This window comes from Leiobunum rupestre, chromosome 10 (genome assembly GCF_980474605.1).
Source record: "Leiobunum rupestre chromosome 10, qqLeiRupe1.1.hap1, whole genome shotgun sequence".
Classification (NCBI taxonomy): domain Eukaryota; kingdom Metazoa; phylum Arthropoda; class Arachnida; order Opiliones; family Sclerosomatidae; genus Leiobunum; species Leiobunum rupestre.
In genome coordinates this window covers 34,016,165-34,031,286 of record NC_143393.1, presented here as the reverse complement: position 1 = coordinate 34,031,286, position 15,122 = coordinate 34,016,165, and the positions used below count along the sequence as shown (strand labels likewise).

Here is a 15,122-nt window from a genome sequence, read left to right as displayed (position 1 = left end):
CGGGTTTGCTTAAGAGTTATTATTATTTATAGAATCAAGAAATGGGCTGAAAACTTAGAATCCAGATTATTAATTCAACTTGAGGATATAAGTGGCATTAAAGTTTTAGAAGAGGTAGTTATGAGATTTTCTAGCTGAAATAGTCGGTTATTTCATTTTACACCGAATAATCTGTTTTCTTAGAGTTACATAAACAATACATCCGATGCTAACTTTGTTCCTATTGATGGTCTTACCTTGGCCAAAACAATGGCCAAGGCGTTAAATAAGAATTTTGAAAAGAAGAAACAAGCACTTAAAGTCAGTTTATTTTTATTTTATTCTGTTGGCTTGGTATTAAGGTCATTCAAAAATAACCGTAATTTCAGAGATTGGTTGATAAAGCGGAAGAAATTGTGAAAGGCTATGTATACCAACCATCATTACCTGTAAGTAAATTTACAGTTTCGCCACCAAAATTTTTCAATTTATTGAATAAAATATTCTGTTTTTCGGTAGATTGTTGAAGGTTCATGGAAAAATGTAAAGAATTTATCAGAGTATCCTGGAGCTTTAACCTATTCTCCAAAATTCAAAAGAGACATCAATGAAAGTTTCTCCGGGGTACATGTGCCATTAGAAATATTTGAAGGATGTAAGATTTATTGAAAATATCATAAAAAGGGCTTTTAATTATAGAATTTCTTTGCAGCTCCGGAGATTCTAAACGGCTTAAAATGGTCAGATGCACTAGATGACACATTTAAAAAAAATTTAGAAAACGATGACACTTTACTTTGGCAATATTTTGGCAGCCAAGCTGGATTCATGAGACAATACCCTGGTATTTTAAAATTAAGGCTAGTTTTCATTCGTAATAATTCTTATTTCAGTTTTTAAATTTGTTGATAGCGAGCCAATGGAAAACGTTAAACAACTTTCCAGATTTGTACGATGTAAGAAGAAGACCTTGGTATATTCACGGTTCAAGTTCTCCCAAAGATATGCTCATTTTAATGGACACGTACGAGAATATAATTGTATATTATGAGAAATTCCCCCTCTTAATTTTTGTGATAAATTATAGGAGCGGTAGTATGCATGGACAAACCATGGAAATCATGAAAAATGCAGTGAAAAATATCCTCGATACTTTAGGAGAAGATGATTTTGTGAATGTGGCGAAAGTAAATAGTTTTGACAACTAACAAAATATCAAAAATTGGAAAAAATTTAACCACTGTCTATTGATTTTTAAATTGACAGTTTAGTAATGAAACTAAATGGGTTTCGTGTTTCGAAAAATTTGTACAAGCCACCTGGAGAAATAAATACGTAAACAGTCTTCTTAAAAATTTCACAATAAAGTGTCAATAACTCCCAATTGTTTTCCAGACCTTGATTCAAGATATCGACAACTTAAAAGATAGTCAAATGGCCAGTCTCTCTCGGGGCCTCCATTTTGCCTTTGAACAGTTTAACAATGTAAGTAGTTTTTGTATTGCTTTTTGTTCTTTTAATTATTTTTGAAATTCATTCCTTCAAACAATTTTAGTTTGAAGATTACCGTTTGAAAGAGAACAAACTTTGGATAGGGGCTAATTGTAACAAAGTACGTTGTTTTCAGTCTGTTTTTTGTATAATAAGTAACGTTGTCCGATATCGTCATTTAACTGATTCAGATACTGATACCAATTTTGAAAATTTAATTTAATATACTGATACCGACTATTTAACCGATATTGGAGATTTGGGAAATCAATACCTATGTCCAATACCGATATTGAACAGCTTTCAAAAAGCTTTTACATAGCTTTCGGGATGCGTGATGTCACGTGATACACTTAGTAGGACTGGCCACCAGGAGAGACCAGTGTGGGAAGAAAGTAAATAAAGTCGCTTCAAACTTAGCTCTTGTAATTAGTCACTCAATAACAGTTTAACTGACATAACATGGTGTCAGAAGTATTTTAATATTTTACTAGAATCCTGGCGTTCAAATTTACGCATTTTATCTCCGCTCAGTCTTTTGGTCTTTTGTAAAGTTCGTAACTCATAGGTCATAATTCCGTTCTCCTAACCCTTGGTTTTCCCGCCTAAACCTAAACTTTCATACTTTTTGGCGGCAAACCTCGCCCTTCTCTCTGCGTATGGCTACTACTACCACAACGTTTCCTCCACCGCCGGAATTACAATTGGGAAATGAACCGGCAGATTCTTGGGCAGATTGGCTGGAACAATTTCAAATATTCTCTGAGGCCACTGAGCTCACAGCCAAACCTGATGTCACTAAAATCAACACCCTCCTTTACAGTGTCGGTGATGAAGGTCGTAAAATTTATAAAATACTGGATCTACCTCCATTACCCCAAGGCCAACTACGCACTTTTCAAGCAGTGTGTGATGGATACACGTCCTATTTTGCTCCATACCGAAATATTGAAATGTCTCGTTATCGCTTTTTTACTACCAAACAAGCTCCTAGTCAATCATTTGACGCCTTTGTCACGGACCTGAAAACCAGAGCTGCTCACTGTGACTTTGGCAATCTTCGAGATTCGCTCACCTGCACAATGATTGTAGTGGGCATAAATAAAAAAGAACTCCGCAAAAAATTATTTGCTAAGTCAAATCTGACGCTAACACAAGCCATTCAAATTTGCAGGGCCGAAGAGACTTCCACATCACATACCTCAGCCACTGATGCACTAGCCTCCACAGCAGGCCTTTTCTCTCCTATTACGCCTCCGACCCCACAAGCTCTACCTCTAGATGCTATTCAGTCTCAAGCATTCTCTCCACGCAACTATGGCTGGCGACATCGCACCTCAATGCCTCAACCACGTCAATCCAACCACAACTCACGATTTCAGAACCGTCCTACTTTCTACGCTCGGGGTAGACCCTATTCAGCCACTCCGTCGCTCTGCAACCGTTGTCTCGCTTCTCACCCATATCGCACATGTCCAGCTCACAACAAGATGTGTGACAAATGCGGTGGACTGAATCACTTTGCAAAAGCTTGTCGTTCGCTCAACCTTCATGAAGCTCACCTTGCCCCTGAACACTACTTACCCACTCCTCAGGCCAATGACTCAATATATCCTCACACGATTCATCATACTTCCCAGGCACAATTTCCTCAATATGGCATTGATTCTCAACTGGACTATGACACCACATATCACTACGTAGAACAATTTCCACTTGAACTATCATCAACTGCAGAATCACCTCTCACCACTCAATCCTATCAGGACATGGATCCATTCCACATTGCGTTCCTCACAGTTGATTCTACATTCACCATGCAACCAAAAGACTGGATCACCCCTATCCACATACAAAATTTACACATACAATTCAAAATCGACACGGGTTCTCAAGTGAATGTACTACCGGCATCACTATATTATCAACTTCAGGCGCCTCCTCCAATCAGGCCTTCCGAGAACATAGTAATGGCATACAACCGACAACAAGTACCGATGGTAGGCATGGTTGATCTATTATGCACTGCTACCACAGCCTCACAGAAATGCTCTTTCTACATAACCAGATTGAACACCATTCCGATAATTGGAGCTACTACTTCCACCTATCTCGGGTTGGTAAAACGCCTTGATATCCCACCAGACGAAAGTCCTTCCATCAAGGAACAGACTATTCCCGTTACTCATGATCCCAACCTCATTCACTCAATGGACCTGACTCCTTACACAAACCCGAATGACTCTCCTCAGGGACTGATAGAGGAATTTAACGATGTCTTTGGCCCTTTGGGATGCTTACCTGGTGTCCATCAAATCAAACTAAAGCCTCATGTACAACCAGTGACAGTTTCTCCACGTAGTGTTCCATATGCTTACCGCATACCACTCAAACAAGAATTGGAACGCATGATCAAGTTACGCATCATTCGGCCAGTGACTGAACCCACTGAGTGGGTCCATGCATTGGTTATCGTTCCCAAACCAGATGGCACAATCCGGGTTTGCCTAGATCCGCGAAACCTTAATGAGGCTCTTCTCTTCGAACACTTCAAGCTCGCTACGTCTCAAGAAATTTATAGTGAATTACATGGAAGCACTCTTTTCACGGTATTGGATGTTTCTTCAGCCTTCTGGCAAATCCGTCTAACGGAAGAAAGCTCTTTATTGTGCACATTTGCCACAATTTATGGACGCTTTTGCTACCTTCGTCTCCCGTATGGCATTGCCAGTGCATCGGAGATTTTTCAACGACACATGATCACCATATTTCACGATCTCCCACGGGTATACATATCCATTGATGACTTGTTAATTGCTGTTTTGAACTTAAAACAACACAATGCTGTTCTCCGAGCTGTCCTCGTCAGAGCACGTCAGTCTGGTATCAAGTTTAGCATGAAAAAACTCCAATTGGCTCGCCCGGACGCTGTTTACCTAGGCCATATTATATCCACTACCGGAGTATGCATCCATCCCGACCGAATTAAAGCCATCCACGCCATTCCACCTCCGACTACAAAAAAGGAGCTCCAAAGTTTCCTTGGCATTATCAACTTTTTGAGCAAATTTATACAAAATCATTCCACTAAAACGGCACCTCTACGCAATCTCCTCAAAACGGATTCCACGTTCTTATGGGACGGCAACTCTCAATTACATTTTCAGCGACTAAAGGATGCCATAACGCAAGCTCCGGTGTTATCCTTCTATGACCCGAACAAACCCTCCATCATCTCTGCGGACTCCAGCCAAACGGGCATGGGAGCTGTTCTATTGCAGCATGACCACCCCATTCACTACGTCTCCACTACCTTGACTCATACTCAACAGCGCTATGCGCAAATTGAAAAAGAGTTACTGGCGATCGTCTATGCCTTGGAACATTTTCACTTTTATGTGAGTGGCACACATCCCATAATTCAGACTGATCATAAGCCTCTACTGTCCATTGTCAAAAAACCGTTTCACACCCTTTCTCCACGCCTGCAACGCTTAGTGCTTCGTCTTATTCGCTATAACCCGCAACTCATCTATGTTCCTGGTACCAAAATGTACATATCTGATGCTCTTTCTCGCACCCCTTTACCAACCACCGACATGAACACAGACTATCTTGAAGGTCCTCAAACTGCATTGCATGCCCTAACCACACTCTCGTCAAACCGCGAACATGAAATCAAAACTCACATTCAACTTGACACTGATATGAGTCAATTAAAACGCTATGCTGAAAGTGGTTGGCCACGCTATTCCAATTCTCTCTCTTGGGAAATGAAACGGTACTGGCCCCATCAGACGGAAATACATTTCGACAATGGCTTACTATATAAAGGTGATCGACTTATTATACCCAAATCTCTACGCAGCATGATCTTAAATCAACTCCACGGTGCTCATCAAGGCATAAATTCCTGCCTCAGAAAGGCTCGTCTTCATGTATATTGGCCTGGCCTAACCTCTGAACTCACATCCCTCATTCAATGCTGCACCATATGCCGAACCAGAGACAGGGCTAAAACTCATATTGTCACATCTCCACACCCAGTTCCGCAACGGCCATGGGAGGTTGTTGGTATGGATCTGTTTCACCATGATCGGGTCAACATACTTTTATGTGTCGACTATTACTCTAAATACATGGAAATAGACGAATTGCGCACCACCACGGCCGACGCTGTGATCAAGGCCATAAAACCTCACTTTGCTCGCCATGGTTGCCTACAGCGAATTGTTACAGACAATGGCCCACCTTTCAATTCCAAAGCCTTTTCTGACTTCTTGACTCAGTGGGGTGTCAACCACACAACATCGAGCCCGCTCTTTCCTCAGTCCAACGGCATGGCTGAGCGGCATATCCAGACCATAAAAAATTTGCTGATAAAAGCTAAGGCTGCGGGTATAGATCCCCACTATGTGCTATTGGAATATCGCGCAACACCTCAACCTCACCTTCCATCTCCCTCTGAGATGCTGATGGGTCGCCTTCTCCGCACTCCAAACTCCACCAACAACAACACGCTGACTCCAAAATTTCCCACTATCACCACTCAAACCGCCCTTCACTCTCGTCGAGCCCAAATGCTGCAACCCTCTCCCGCACGAACTCCGCCTCCTCATCCCATCGGCACAAAAGTGCGATATCTTGCTTCTCACCGTAATTGGCTTCCAGCCACCATAATCGCTCATGCAGATTCCCCAGATTCCTACTTTATAGAAGCTGAGAATGGCGCTCGATATCGTCGCACGGGTTTACACATCCGGCCAGTACACTCATCCCCTCAAGTACCAATGTCTCCTTCGTCCCCAACAGCATCCAACACTCAACCTTCCACAACGACTCCAACTTCATCCGCACCATCTTCGCACACTTCCCTGTTCAAACCATTCGTAACAGTCTCGTACGCAACACTACATCATGCTCCTCCTCTCACACCGCCTTCAGATGCATCAACCGTTGATGCTGCTAACTGGCCAGATGCTCAGGAAACTTTCACCAATGACGACGATCACATCTCACAGCCCTCTGACACGACAAAAGATGATATCTCGGAGCTCCTTCTGACAACATCATTGCAGGACGGTAACATGAACATGGACAAAACTAATAACCAGCACTCGACCAGATTTTATGATCGTCCTCAACCAGGTCCCAACTCGGCTGTATCAGCCGCAGCCCTCACAGCTCAAGGCATTCCCATACAAATAACGAAATCTGGACGCATCTCCAAAATGCCACATCGTTATCTACAAGATCCTTAAAATATCTGTTCTTCGCAAAATATACACTAATCTCAATATGAAAATTTAATGTTCTCATTTACAAGTTAAACCAATCTGTTTAATGTTTCTCACTTCAAAAAATAAAAATAAAACATGTCACGTGATACACTTTGTAGGACTGGCCACCAGGAGAGACCAGTGTGGGAAGAAAGTAAATAAAGTCGCTTCAAACTTAGCTCTTGTAATTAGTCACTCAATAACAGTTTAACTGACATAACACGTGAGGTAAACACTTGAAATAATCGGGGACCTGCGGTAACTGAATTAATGGCACCATTTTCCTTTTCTTTTGAGAAAATTGATGTATTAGTTTCAGCCCATCTTTAATAATAAGTTTAAAGTTAATTTTTCGTTTCAGATAATAGTAATCTTTACGGATGGAGGTACTGAAGAAGTAGGAGACGCTATTAAAAAATGGAATCGTGACAAGAGGGTACGTTTCTGCAGGACTTCAATTTTAAAAAAAATTGCATAATTTTTTATTGTTTATCTAGATACGTATTTTTACGTTTGCGGTGGGGCCTCATCCTGTTCCTTATGCCACTTTGAAAGCAGTGGCCTGTAAGAACAAAGGCTATTTTAGTGCAATTCCTAGTATGGGAGGTAAAGTTTGCGTAATTTAAAAATGTAATTTTAAAAGTTAATATCGAGTTTTAAAAGACTTTTTATTATTTCAGCTACCCGAACAAGAGTTCAGGTATACAAATAAGGGGTCAGGTTAATTTAGTCCATAATTAAAATCTCCCATCGGAGATTCAATTTATTATCATTTTATTATTTTCGTTTTTTTATTTTGTAAATCCTTTCCCTTATTTTTTATTTTTTCTAGATTTTAGACTGTATGTAGGTGTTGTAAAATTTTATATTTTAATTTATGTAAGTTTTATTTTGATTTTGGGGTGTTTTTTTCTTCCATTTTGATTTAGCCTTTTGGTGTGCCGTGGGGATATTTTTTGGTGTGTGGTACTTATTTTATTATTAATGTACTGCATGCCTAAATTCCTTTCAGGTCTGCTACAGAAATAAGCCGTAGATTCCCTTATAAATTATTATTTTTTTAAATCTTTTGCATGTTATGGTTTGGGTTTTGGACTTTGACTAGATTAAACCCCGAAGGTAGAATCTTTGTTTGAAATAGTTATTTAGTTAATGAAATTATTAAAAAAAAATATTCAATACAGGATTATGTGAAAGTGCTGAGTCGTCCGATGGTGCTTACGGGTGAAAAAGAATATCAGTGGACCAATTTTTACAAAGACGTCTATGTAAGAAAATTAAAACTACACTAACCTTACATTAAGTGTATTATTTCCTTTCAGGGCCTCGGAATTTTAACTACAGTCACTCTTCCAGTTTTTAACAAGTCAGCCGCATCTCTGGTACTCTTTTCGCTTATTTTAAGAAAAGTCCTTTATGGTGAAATTTTTGGTTAAAATGTGATAGAATCAGTCAATGGTTGGTGTTATTGGTGTGGATATTACTGTGCAAGAACTTGTGGATGAAGGACCATACTACAAAGTAAAAATTGATTGGTTAAATCTATTTTGTCTAATTAAATTACAAAATAATTATTTCAGCTGGGACCTGGTGGTTATTCCTTTGCACTGAATCATAATGGTTTAGTTGTTTTTCACCCCGATTTACCTACCGAAGTTAATCGCCCTCCGATGCCTTCTCAGGTAGTTGCTCAAGTAATTTATTTAATATTTTAACACCGAGCTGGAAAAATTGTTTATTTTAGATAACAGCCTTTTACGACTCTCCCCACGTTGATTTTTTGGAAGTGGAAACTGTAAATGATCAAAGAACCCGGGTACATTGGAAAGTCTTAACAAAAATGTATTCATTATTTACATTTTTATTTTATTTATAGTTAAGAAGAAAAATGATTGACCACGAAAGCGGCACTGATTTAGTGGATGGAATTATTAAAATGCCTGATACGGTAATTATAAAATAAGGTTTTTTAAAAAAATAATTTTTGTAATTTTGTTAATTTATATTCTATTAGATACATATAGTTCCTCATTCTTTACAATACTTTTATACCCCTGTTGAAAATACTCCATTTAGGTCAGTATAACCTAGGGATGCACCGATATGGGTACAGCCGATATATCGACTGACTGATATATAGGCTTTAATATCGAATGACATATCAGCCGATATTAACAAAGTTATCTATCATAACAATATAGTGCATATGGTAAAAATCATTGGAAAAAACAGTTCAGTACACTGTCATACCATTTTATTCTAATTTTATATTAAAGAACGTTCGCAAGAGCATATCCGAATGCTTCGTTTCATTTTACGTGATACATATTTTTTATAAAAAAATCCAATATTGTTGTATTTTATTTGTTTACATTCGTAACACCCTGTCGAAAAAGGTATGATCTAGCTTCTGAAGTCTGACGTACGTGGCGCGGCAAACCATAAAATATTATCAATAGTTAATAGAGAATTTTCTGATTTTTAAATGTTCTTCCGAAAATATTTTTCTAATACCAGTATTGGCCAATATTGACTTCGCTTAAGCTGATATTCGCTAAAACTGATGCTAGAAAAATAGGCTGATAAATCGACTGATATATCGATGCATCCCTAGTATAACCTGAAATTATTACAGAGTATAAACCTCATTTTAATGTATAATATGTTTTTATTAGCTTGGCTTTGGTGGCAAATGAAAACCACACTCATTTTATTGATGTACAAAAATACACCCTGTCAAAGGGTATTTAAATTATTTTGAGCTATTACTATTATTAATTTATTATTTGTTAACTAATTGTGCTTATTTTTTAGGAATAGATTTAGATTTGGAACTTATGGAACTTACAAATCTGATAATAGCTCCTTGGTAAACGATCCTCATTTTTAAAGTGAGATTTGAATTTGATAAAATTTAAATCTGATTTTAGGAAGTATTGTGACAAAACAATTGTCCCGAATATGGAAGAATTTACTCGAGTAGTGAAACAAGCTGAAGAGTCCTGTACTTAAAAATACATATTTTCTAGATTTTTACTCATGTTCTGGATTAACCCCCGATTTTCCTTTTTAAGGTAATAAGTTGCTCGTAAAGCGAGTGATGTGGGATATAGAAAGAACTAGACCTTTAATAAAACATTGGAGGAATTCGCGTAACAGGTAACTCATTAGAATATTTATTTCATAACTGAGAAATATTAATGTAATTTAAATTGCATTAGAGAAAATGTGGTTTACACTTTTGTGACCAGCGAAGGTGGATTATCCAGAGTTTACCCTTATGAGTAATTAAAATATTTACAACCATTAATGCAAGATCTAGTTTGTTATCTCTACATATATTTTTACTTTTAGAGAAATTGAAACCTTTAAAGATCAAAACTACTCTGATCCTAAAATTTCCCTTGCTTATAAAAGAGCAGTTTTTGCCAATGGTTGGGTTTTCCTCATACCTAATATTACACATGGTTGGTGTTACGCATTATACTTCAATATTTATAAATTAACTAAATATTATTTTTTGGATGGTCAACAGGTGTGTTTTATAATGAAACCCGAACGACAATACCATTTGTTAAGATGTTGGATCTGAATTATCCAAAATTAAGAAAAAGTGTTCGCTATAAACCAGCTGCAATCGGTGGTGTTGTCACCTCCGATTTCATGAAGGATCTACTGATGAATACGCCAAATAACAATGAAAGACACAAATTTCATTGTGGAAACACTGTACGTTTATATTTTTAAGTTTAATATTCAATTTATTTGAGCTTAATGGTTTGCGTTAATAGGATGGCCCCAGGCAAGTCTTGTGCTATTTGATAGACGACGGTGGTTACGTGATTCTTACGAATCAGAAAGACGATGATACAGTGGTCAGTTTTCGTTTAGTTAGCATTTTATAATTTATTATTACATTTAATTTTACAAAATTTTCCGTATTTAGCCTGGCCAATTTCTTGGGAAAGTTGACTCCGAACTGATGGAAGCTCTGTACAATACAACAGTCTTCAAACGGCTTGTGGAATACGATCATGAAGAGCTTTGTCCAAAAACAAAGAAAGTCAATGCAGCATTTTCTACGCACTCGTTTAATCCTCTAAAAGTACATATTTAAAAATTTTAAGTTCATGGTAATTTTAACTTAAATATTTTGTTTCTTTAGATTCTATTTGAACTTTTCTCTTCATCTCAATTTTCAAATATCTTCTGGAATTTTTACTATCTGTAAATATTCTGTATTATTGTTGATTTATCTTACATATTTTCAATTTACTTGTACTTAACATTACATTTTATTTGTTTAGTTTTACTTCCTTCACTCTATGGAATCCCCGAGATGTTGAGGCTGATACCATAAATTTTGATGAAATGGAAGTGTGCTCTAAAATATCGGCCCGTTATTACATAGCTTCTCCGCAGAATCGTGAGGGCAATATAATTTGTGAAGACGAGCACGGTCTGAGAATTTTTAGGTACTGATATTTAGTTTTAAATAAGTTCGCAAAATTTTTAATGATTTTTCGTTAACTACCCTTCAGAAATTACAGCTTAGCAACTCTCGGGGAAGATTTTGACACTAACTTAATGCTTATTGTTACAACTCCTCAAACACATTGTCATGTTCCGGAGCTTGTGCAGCAGCTTAGAAAAGGTAAAATGCAGAATTTCTGGCATACTTCCAAAAAATACTTTAATTTAATTATAAATTTATTTAACAAAAGTTGAGAAAAGTGACATTTGCCATCCAGAAGTGCGTTACAGAAGAAGACCAGGAAAATGCTTTGCAAATCACACCTCTGTAAATTATTTTATTTCCTTCCCTGGGTTTCTGTAGGAACGAAAACTATGATTTAACTCTTCCAAATTTAATCTCATTAGGAAAATACCCAAGAGTGTGGAAAAGGCAATGTGATCATATTTTCGATTTTCCTTTTAAATCTCGAATTTGCTATAATACTCATCAGTTGGAGTTGGTATTCTTAAGACTCCGACTCCATGAATATATATAACCTTGCTTTAGGAGCACTTGTTCCTGATGAAATTGAAATGCCACACCATATAAGAAGCCTTCTCTCTCTATATATATACATATATACAATAATGCGCCTCTTTTATTTTTATGGGGGAAATTTTTTCCTAGCTAACCCCCTCCTAAACTATGAAAATTGATATTTTGGGTCTGCATCGAATTACAATATTTAAAACTTAGGCGGGTTTTCGCGATTATGCACAATAATATTGCAAATGTGATTTTTTGCAGGGATGTATATTTACATGGTTAGAGCTTTGGAGAACAAAATATAGGCATCAAATTATAGGGGATTTGTGTGAGATTCCTTATAGAAAAATTAGTGAATGATTAATATTTGTATAACAGAAAAGATAGTCCGTAAACTAATTAACCATTAATTCATCTTTAGATCTATATACCTCTATTTATAGACTTCTACATCTTCTAAAAACAGAAATACATGAATTTCAGATAAAAATAACTGTTGGGTTATGTTTTTCTAGAATTTTAATATGTACTGTACTTATATGTTGTACCTTAATTTTTGTAATATTTTATTTAATTAAAACTATGTTCCTGTTAATTGTTAGATAATTATTTAATTACTCATTTGAGTTACCTTGTCTTATTTGTGCTTCCAATAGGTAATGGATGGATTGAATTTTTTAGTGTTGGCTGTTATCATAAATTAACTGATGGCCATATTGGAAGTGTCTATTTGGGCCGACATTTTCGGCCTTATTAGCACCCAGACTAAATGGGCCGAAAATGTGATATGATTAACGAGTGAGCTCTAGAACTGGGCTCGATACGTTTTTGCTCGCTTCGACACTCGACTCATTTATTCTTAGCTCGACTCGGTTCGATACACTTCGAGCGTGTCGAGTTGCGAGCCCTCGCGAGTTTGCTCGGCTCGTTGACACCTCTAGCCCAAACGATTTTGTTTGTTTATATTAGTTCTTTAAGCCTTTTAGTTAGTCATTTACTATTAACTAAAAGCTATTATAATTAACTAGGAATAAGGTCTGCCCAATTTCCAAAAATTGTCCGCCCCCGTCTCACTATTGAAAAGAATAAAAGAGGTTTTCCATGAAACTGAAAATTTTACAGTTTAGTTTAAGCGCAAATACATTTTCCGCGTCATGAGTTCTATCTTACATACCTCTTCATAAAACGCTAAAATGTCTGGGTAGGGGCAAGAATGTTTTTATTTATATTTAGGAAGAATGATTATGTCGCGACAGTCGGCGGCCACGTTGAACGTCTTACCCATTACCTCCTGGCTTGGAAATAAGCGGTGGTCACTGGTTCAAAGACCAGTTTATTAATTGCTCGGACGTTTTTATTTCGTTGTCCCCATTACGGGAGGGGGTGACCGAAATATTGCGATCGAAATGGGACATGAGAGCCGCTGCCGCCCCCAGGAAAAAATCGGCGACGAAGCTTACCGATTTGTCGGCAGACTCACTTGATTGCTCGCTCGAAAGTTGGTACTCACTTAAGATCGCTCGCTGCTCGAAAGTGACTTACTGATGTGTGGGCACACTGACTTAAGCTCCCTCGCTCGTAAGTGAGTAATGGAAACTTTCACGCAAATTTAAGGTTTATTACAAATTAATGATTTATGCTTGCCGGTCAAATAGAACACGGGCAACGGAATAATATTATCACCTTCTTGGCGAACTTGTTTTATTCAAAAACTAGGGGTCCACTGGTCCATACGACCAGTTTATTATTTCCACCTAATTATAAAAATTCAGCTTGGACCAGTTTAATAATTCGGGTATCCTACTAATTTTGATTTATAAAAAACCGCTTGGTGAAACCTCTCAAGAATTTCATTACTACATTAATAAGCCTAATTAATAAGACAAGATTTGGCCTGGGTGAGACTATATTTCGGCTGATATAGGAATTTTAATATCTGGAATAATTATGCAAATTTTTGATATAACGAGGAAGTAGGAGGTTACATTCGAACTGTGATTATTTAGCTTACTGTTGAAGGCTTTCAGGTGCAAATTTTGATACAAATTTAATGTTTCATTTCGGGTTTAGATTATTTATGTTGTTGGAATCTTTCTGTTACGAATGGTTAAGCGGGGTAAATGTTTTAAGTCGGACTGTGTATCTAACACATCAGCGGGATTGCGTGAACAAAATGTTCGTGACACCTTGTTTTTTGGTAATTTGAGTTCATAATCATTGAAGCCTACTCTGGAAACGTTTCTTCACGGCTAACATTTTGTATTCGAATATCTCCCGTTTTTCCTTGTATGTAACTCACTCTCTCTCCGATTTGATTCACCCCACAAAGGCCACAGCTTACATTTGTCGCCATCTTCCTTCGCATTGGTAAATTTTTATCTTTGAGACGGGTCAGGAGATATGACGTCATGAAATAAATGTGGAAAATTTGGGTGTTCAAACTTGGAAGGTGCGATCTGAAAATCATAAAACACAAATACCCCCACCCCCTGGTGCGCCACTGATTAAATAGCTCTCAAAATGGGCATTTACGAACATGAAACAAATGTGGAAATTTTGGGTGTTCAAACTTGAAAAGCGCGATCTAAAAACAATAAAATACAAATATCCAGTCCCCCTGGTGCGCCACTGATTAAAGAGCTCGCAAAATGGGCATTTATGAACATGAAATAAATGTGGAAAATTTGGGTGTTCATACTTGTTAAGCCAGACTTGCCAGAAATTGTTTTTTAAACCGGTGGCAGATCTCAATTTTTTGGGCCCAAATAGACGGCCCATTTAGCAATGCTTCAAATTTCAGAAAATGTTGGCCCAAATAACAATATTTTAATAAATTCCTATTTGGGCCGGAATTGACAAATTTTAAAATTGTCGGCCCATTTAGTCTGGGTGCTAATGGGGCCGAAAATGTCGGCCCAAATAGTTTCAGCCATATTTTAAACAGTAGATAAAATTGGCACTATTACTAATTTTTCACCTATATTCACTGATACAAAGGGGGAAAAACTGAGTTCCCTCTGTGGCTGCTATCAAAAGTTTCTTTGGAAAATAAATATTATTATTTAGCTAGATCACGGTTCAAATTTCAAGGATAGCTGTGCCATCTACCCAGTAGTTTAGAAACATGTGCCTCGTTTGTCATATGCACCAATAGGCTATATTATAAAGTCAGATATGCTTGCTCAACTTGTTAAAATGGCATAACGAAATAATACAGTTAAAGCCTACGGATGGATTCATAGGCTCTTTGGTGGGAAAGCTAATGGAAGCGTAGTGGAAGGTGGCCTTTCCCATCAAAACAAGAAAGCCACGTTTCTTTATTATATCGCCTATTATAAAGTTCTACATATTTTGGAAAAATAAATTGTGTA

At 37.3% G+C, this 15,122-nt stretch overlaps 1 protein-coding gene across 1 annotated transcript in view; it reads left to right on the top strand.

The window, feature by feature from the left end:
* The window catches only part of LOC149925481 (voltage-dependent calcium channel subunit alpha-2/delta-1-like), a 12,716-nt gene extending 431 nt beyond the window's left edge, over nucleotides 1-12,285 (top strand). The window contains exons 2-35 of the mRNA XM_090160635.1: nucleotides 33-114; nucleotides 184-300; nucleotides 369-428; nucleotides 499-634; nucleotides 692-823; nucleotides 892-1,003; nucleotides 1,067-1,166; nucleotides 1,246-1,314; nucleotides 1,375-1,464; nucleotides 1,535-1,591; nucleotides 7,111-7,185; nucleotides 7,247-7,355; nucleotides 7,430-7,449; nucleotides 7,934-8,017; nucleotides 8,072-8,131; nucleotides 8,196-8,270; nucleotides 8,330-8,431; nucleotides 8,494-8,565; nucleotides 8,626-8,697; nucleotides 8,764-8,825; nucleotides 9,425-9,492; nucleotides 9,564-9,618; nucleotides 9,680-9,753; nucleotides 9,824-9,908; nucleotides 9,971-10,033; nucleotides 10,104-10,216; nucleotides 10,285-10,478; nucleotides 10,541-10,624; nucleotides 10,696-10,854; nucleotides 10,915-10,976; nucleotides 11,057-11,224; nucleotides 11,291-11,403; nucleotides 11,474-11,550; nucleotides 11,631-12,285. Of these exons, the coding sequence (XP_090016761.1) occupies nucleotides 33-114; nucleotides 184-300; nucleotides 369-428; nucleotides 499-634; nucleotides 692-823; nucleotides 892-1,003; nucleotides 1,067-1,166; nucleotides 1,246-1,314; nucleotides 1,375-1,464; nucleotides 1,535-1,591; nucleotides 7,111-7,185; nucleotides 7,247-7,355; nucleotides 7,430-7,449; nucleotides 7,934-8,017; nucleotides 8,072-8,131; nucleotides 8,196-8,270; nucleotides 8,330-8,431; nucleotides 8,494-8,565; nucleotides 8,626-8,697; nucleotides 8,764-8,825; nucleotides 9,425-9,492; nucleotides 9,564-9,618; nucleotides 9,680-9,753; nucleotides 9,824-9,908; nucleotides 9,971-10,033; nucleotides 10,104-10,216; nucleotides 10,285-10,478; nucleotides 10,541-10,624; nucleotides 10,696-10,854; nucleotides 10,915-10,976; nucleotides 11,057-11,224; nucleotides 11,291-11,403; nucleotides 11,474-11,550; nucleotides 11,631-11,735 (3,106 nt within the window). The 3' untranslated portion in view covers nucleotides 11,736-12,285. The remainder of the gene's footprint in view (nucleotides 1-32; nucleotides 115-183; nucleotides 301-368; nucleotides 429-498; nucleotides 635-691; nucleotides 824-891; nucleotides 1,004-1,066; nucleotides 1,167-1,245; nucleotides 1,315-1,374; nucleotides 1,465-1,534; nucleotides 1,592-7,110; nucleotides 7,186-7,246; nucleotides 7,356-7,429; nucleotides 7,450-7,933; nucleotides 8,018-8,071; nucleotides 8,132-8,195; nucleotides 8,271-8,329; nucleotides 8,432-8,493; nucleotides 8,566-8,625; nucleotides 8,698-8,763; nucleotides 8,826-9,424; nucleotides 9,493-9,563; nucleotides 9,619-9,679; nucleotides 9,754-9,823; nucleotides 9,909-9,970; nucleotides 10,034-10,103; nucleotides 10,217-10,284; nucleotides 10,479-10,540; nucleotides 10,625-10,695; nucleotides 10,855-10,914; nucleotides 10,977-11,056; nucleotides 11,225-11,290; nucleotides 11,404-11,473; nucleotides 11,551-11,630) is intronic.
* The last annotated feature ends 2,837 nt before the right edge of the window (nucleotides 12,286-15,122 follow it).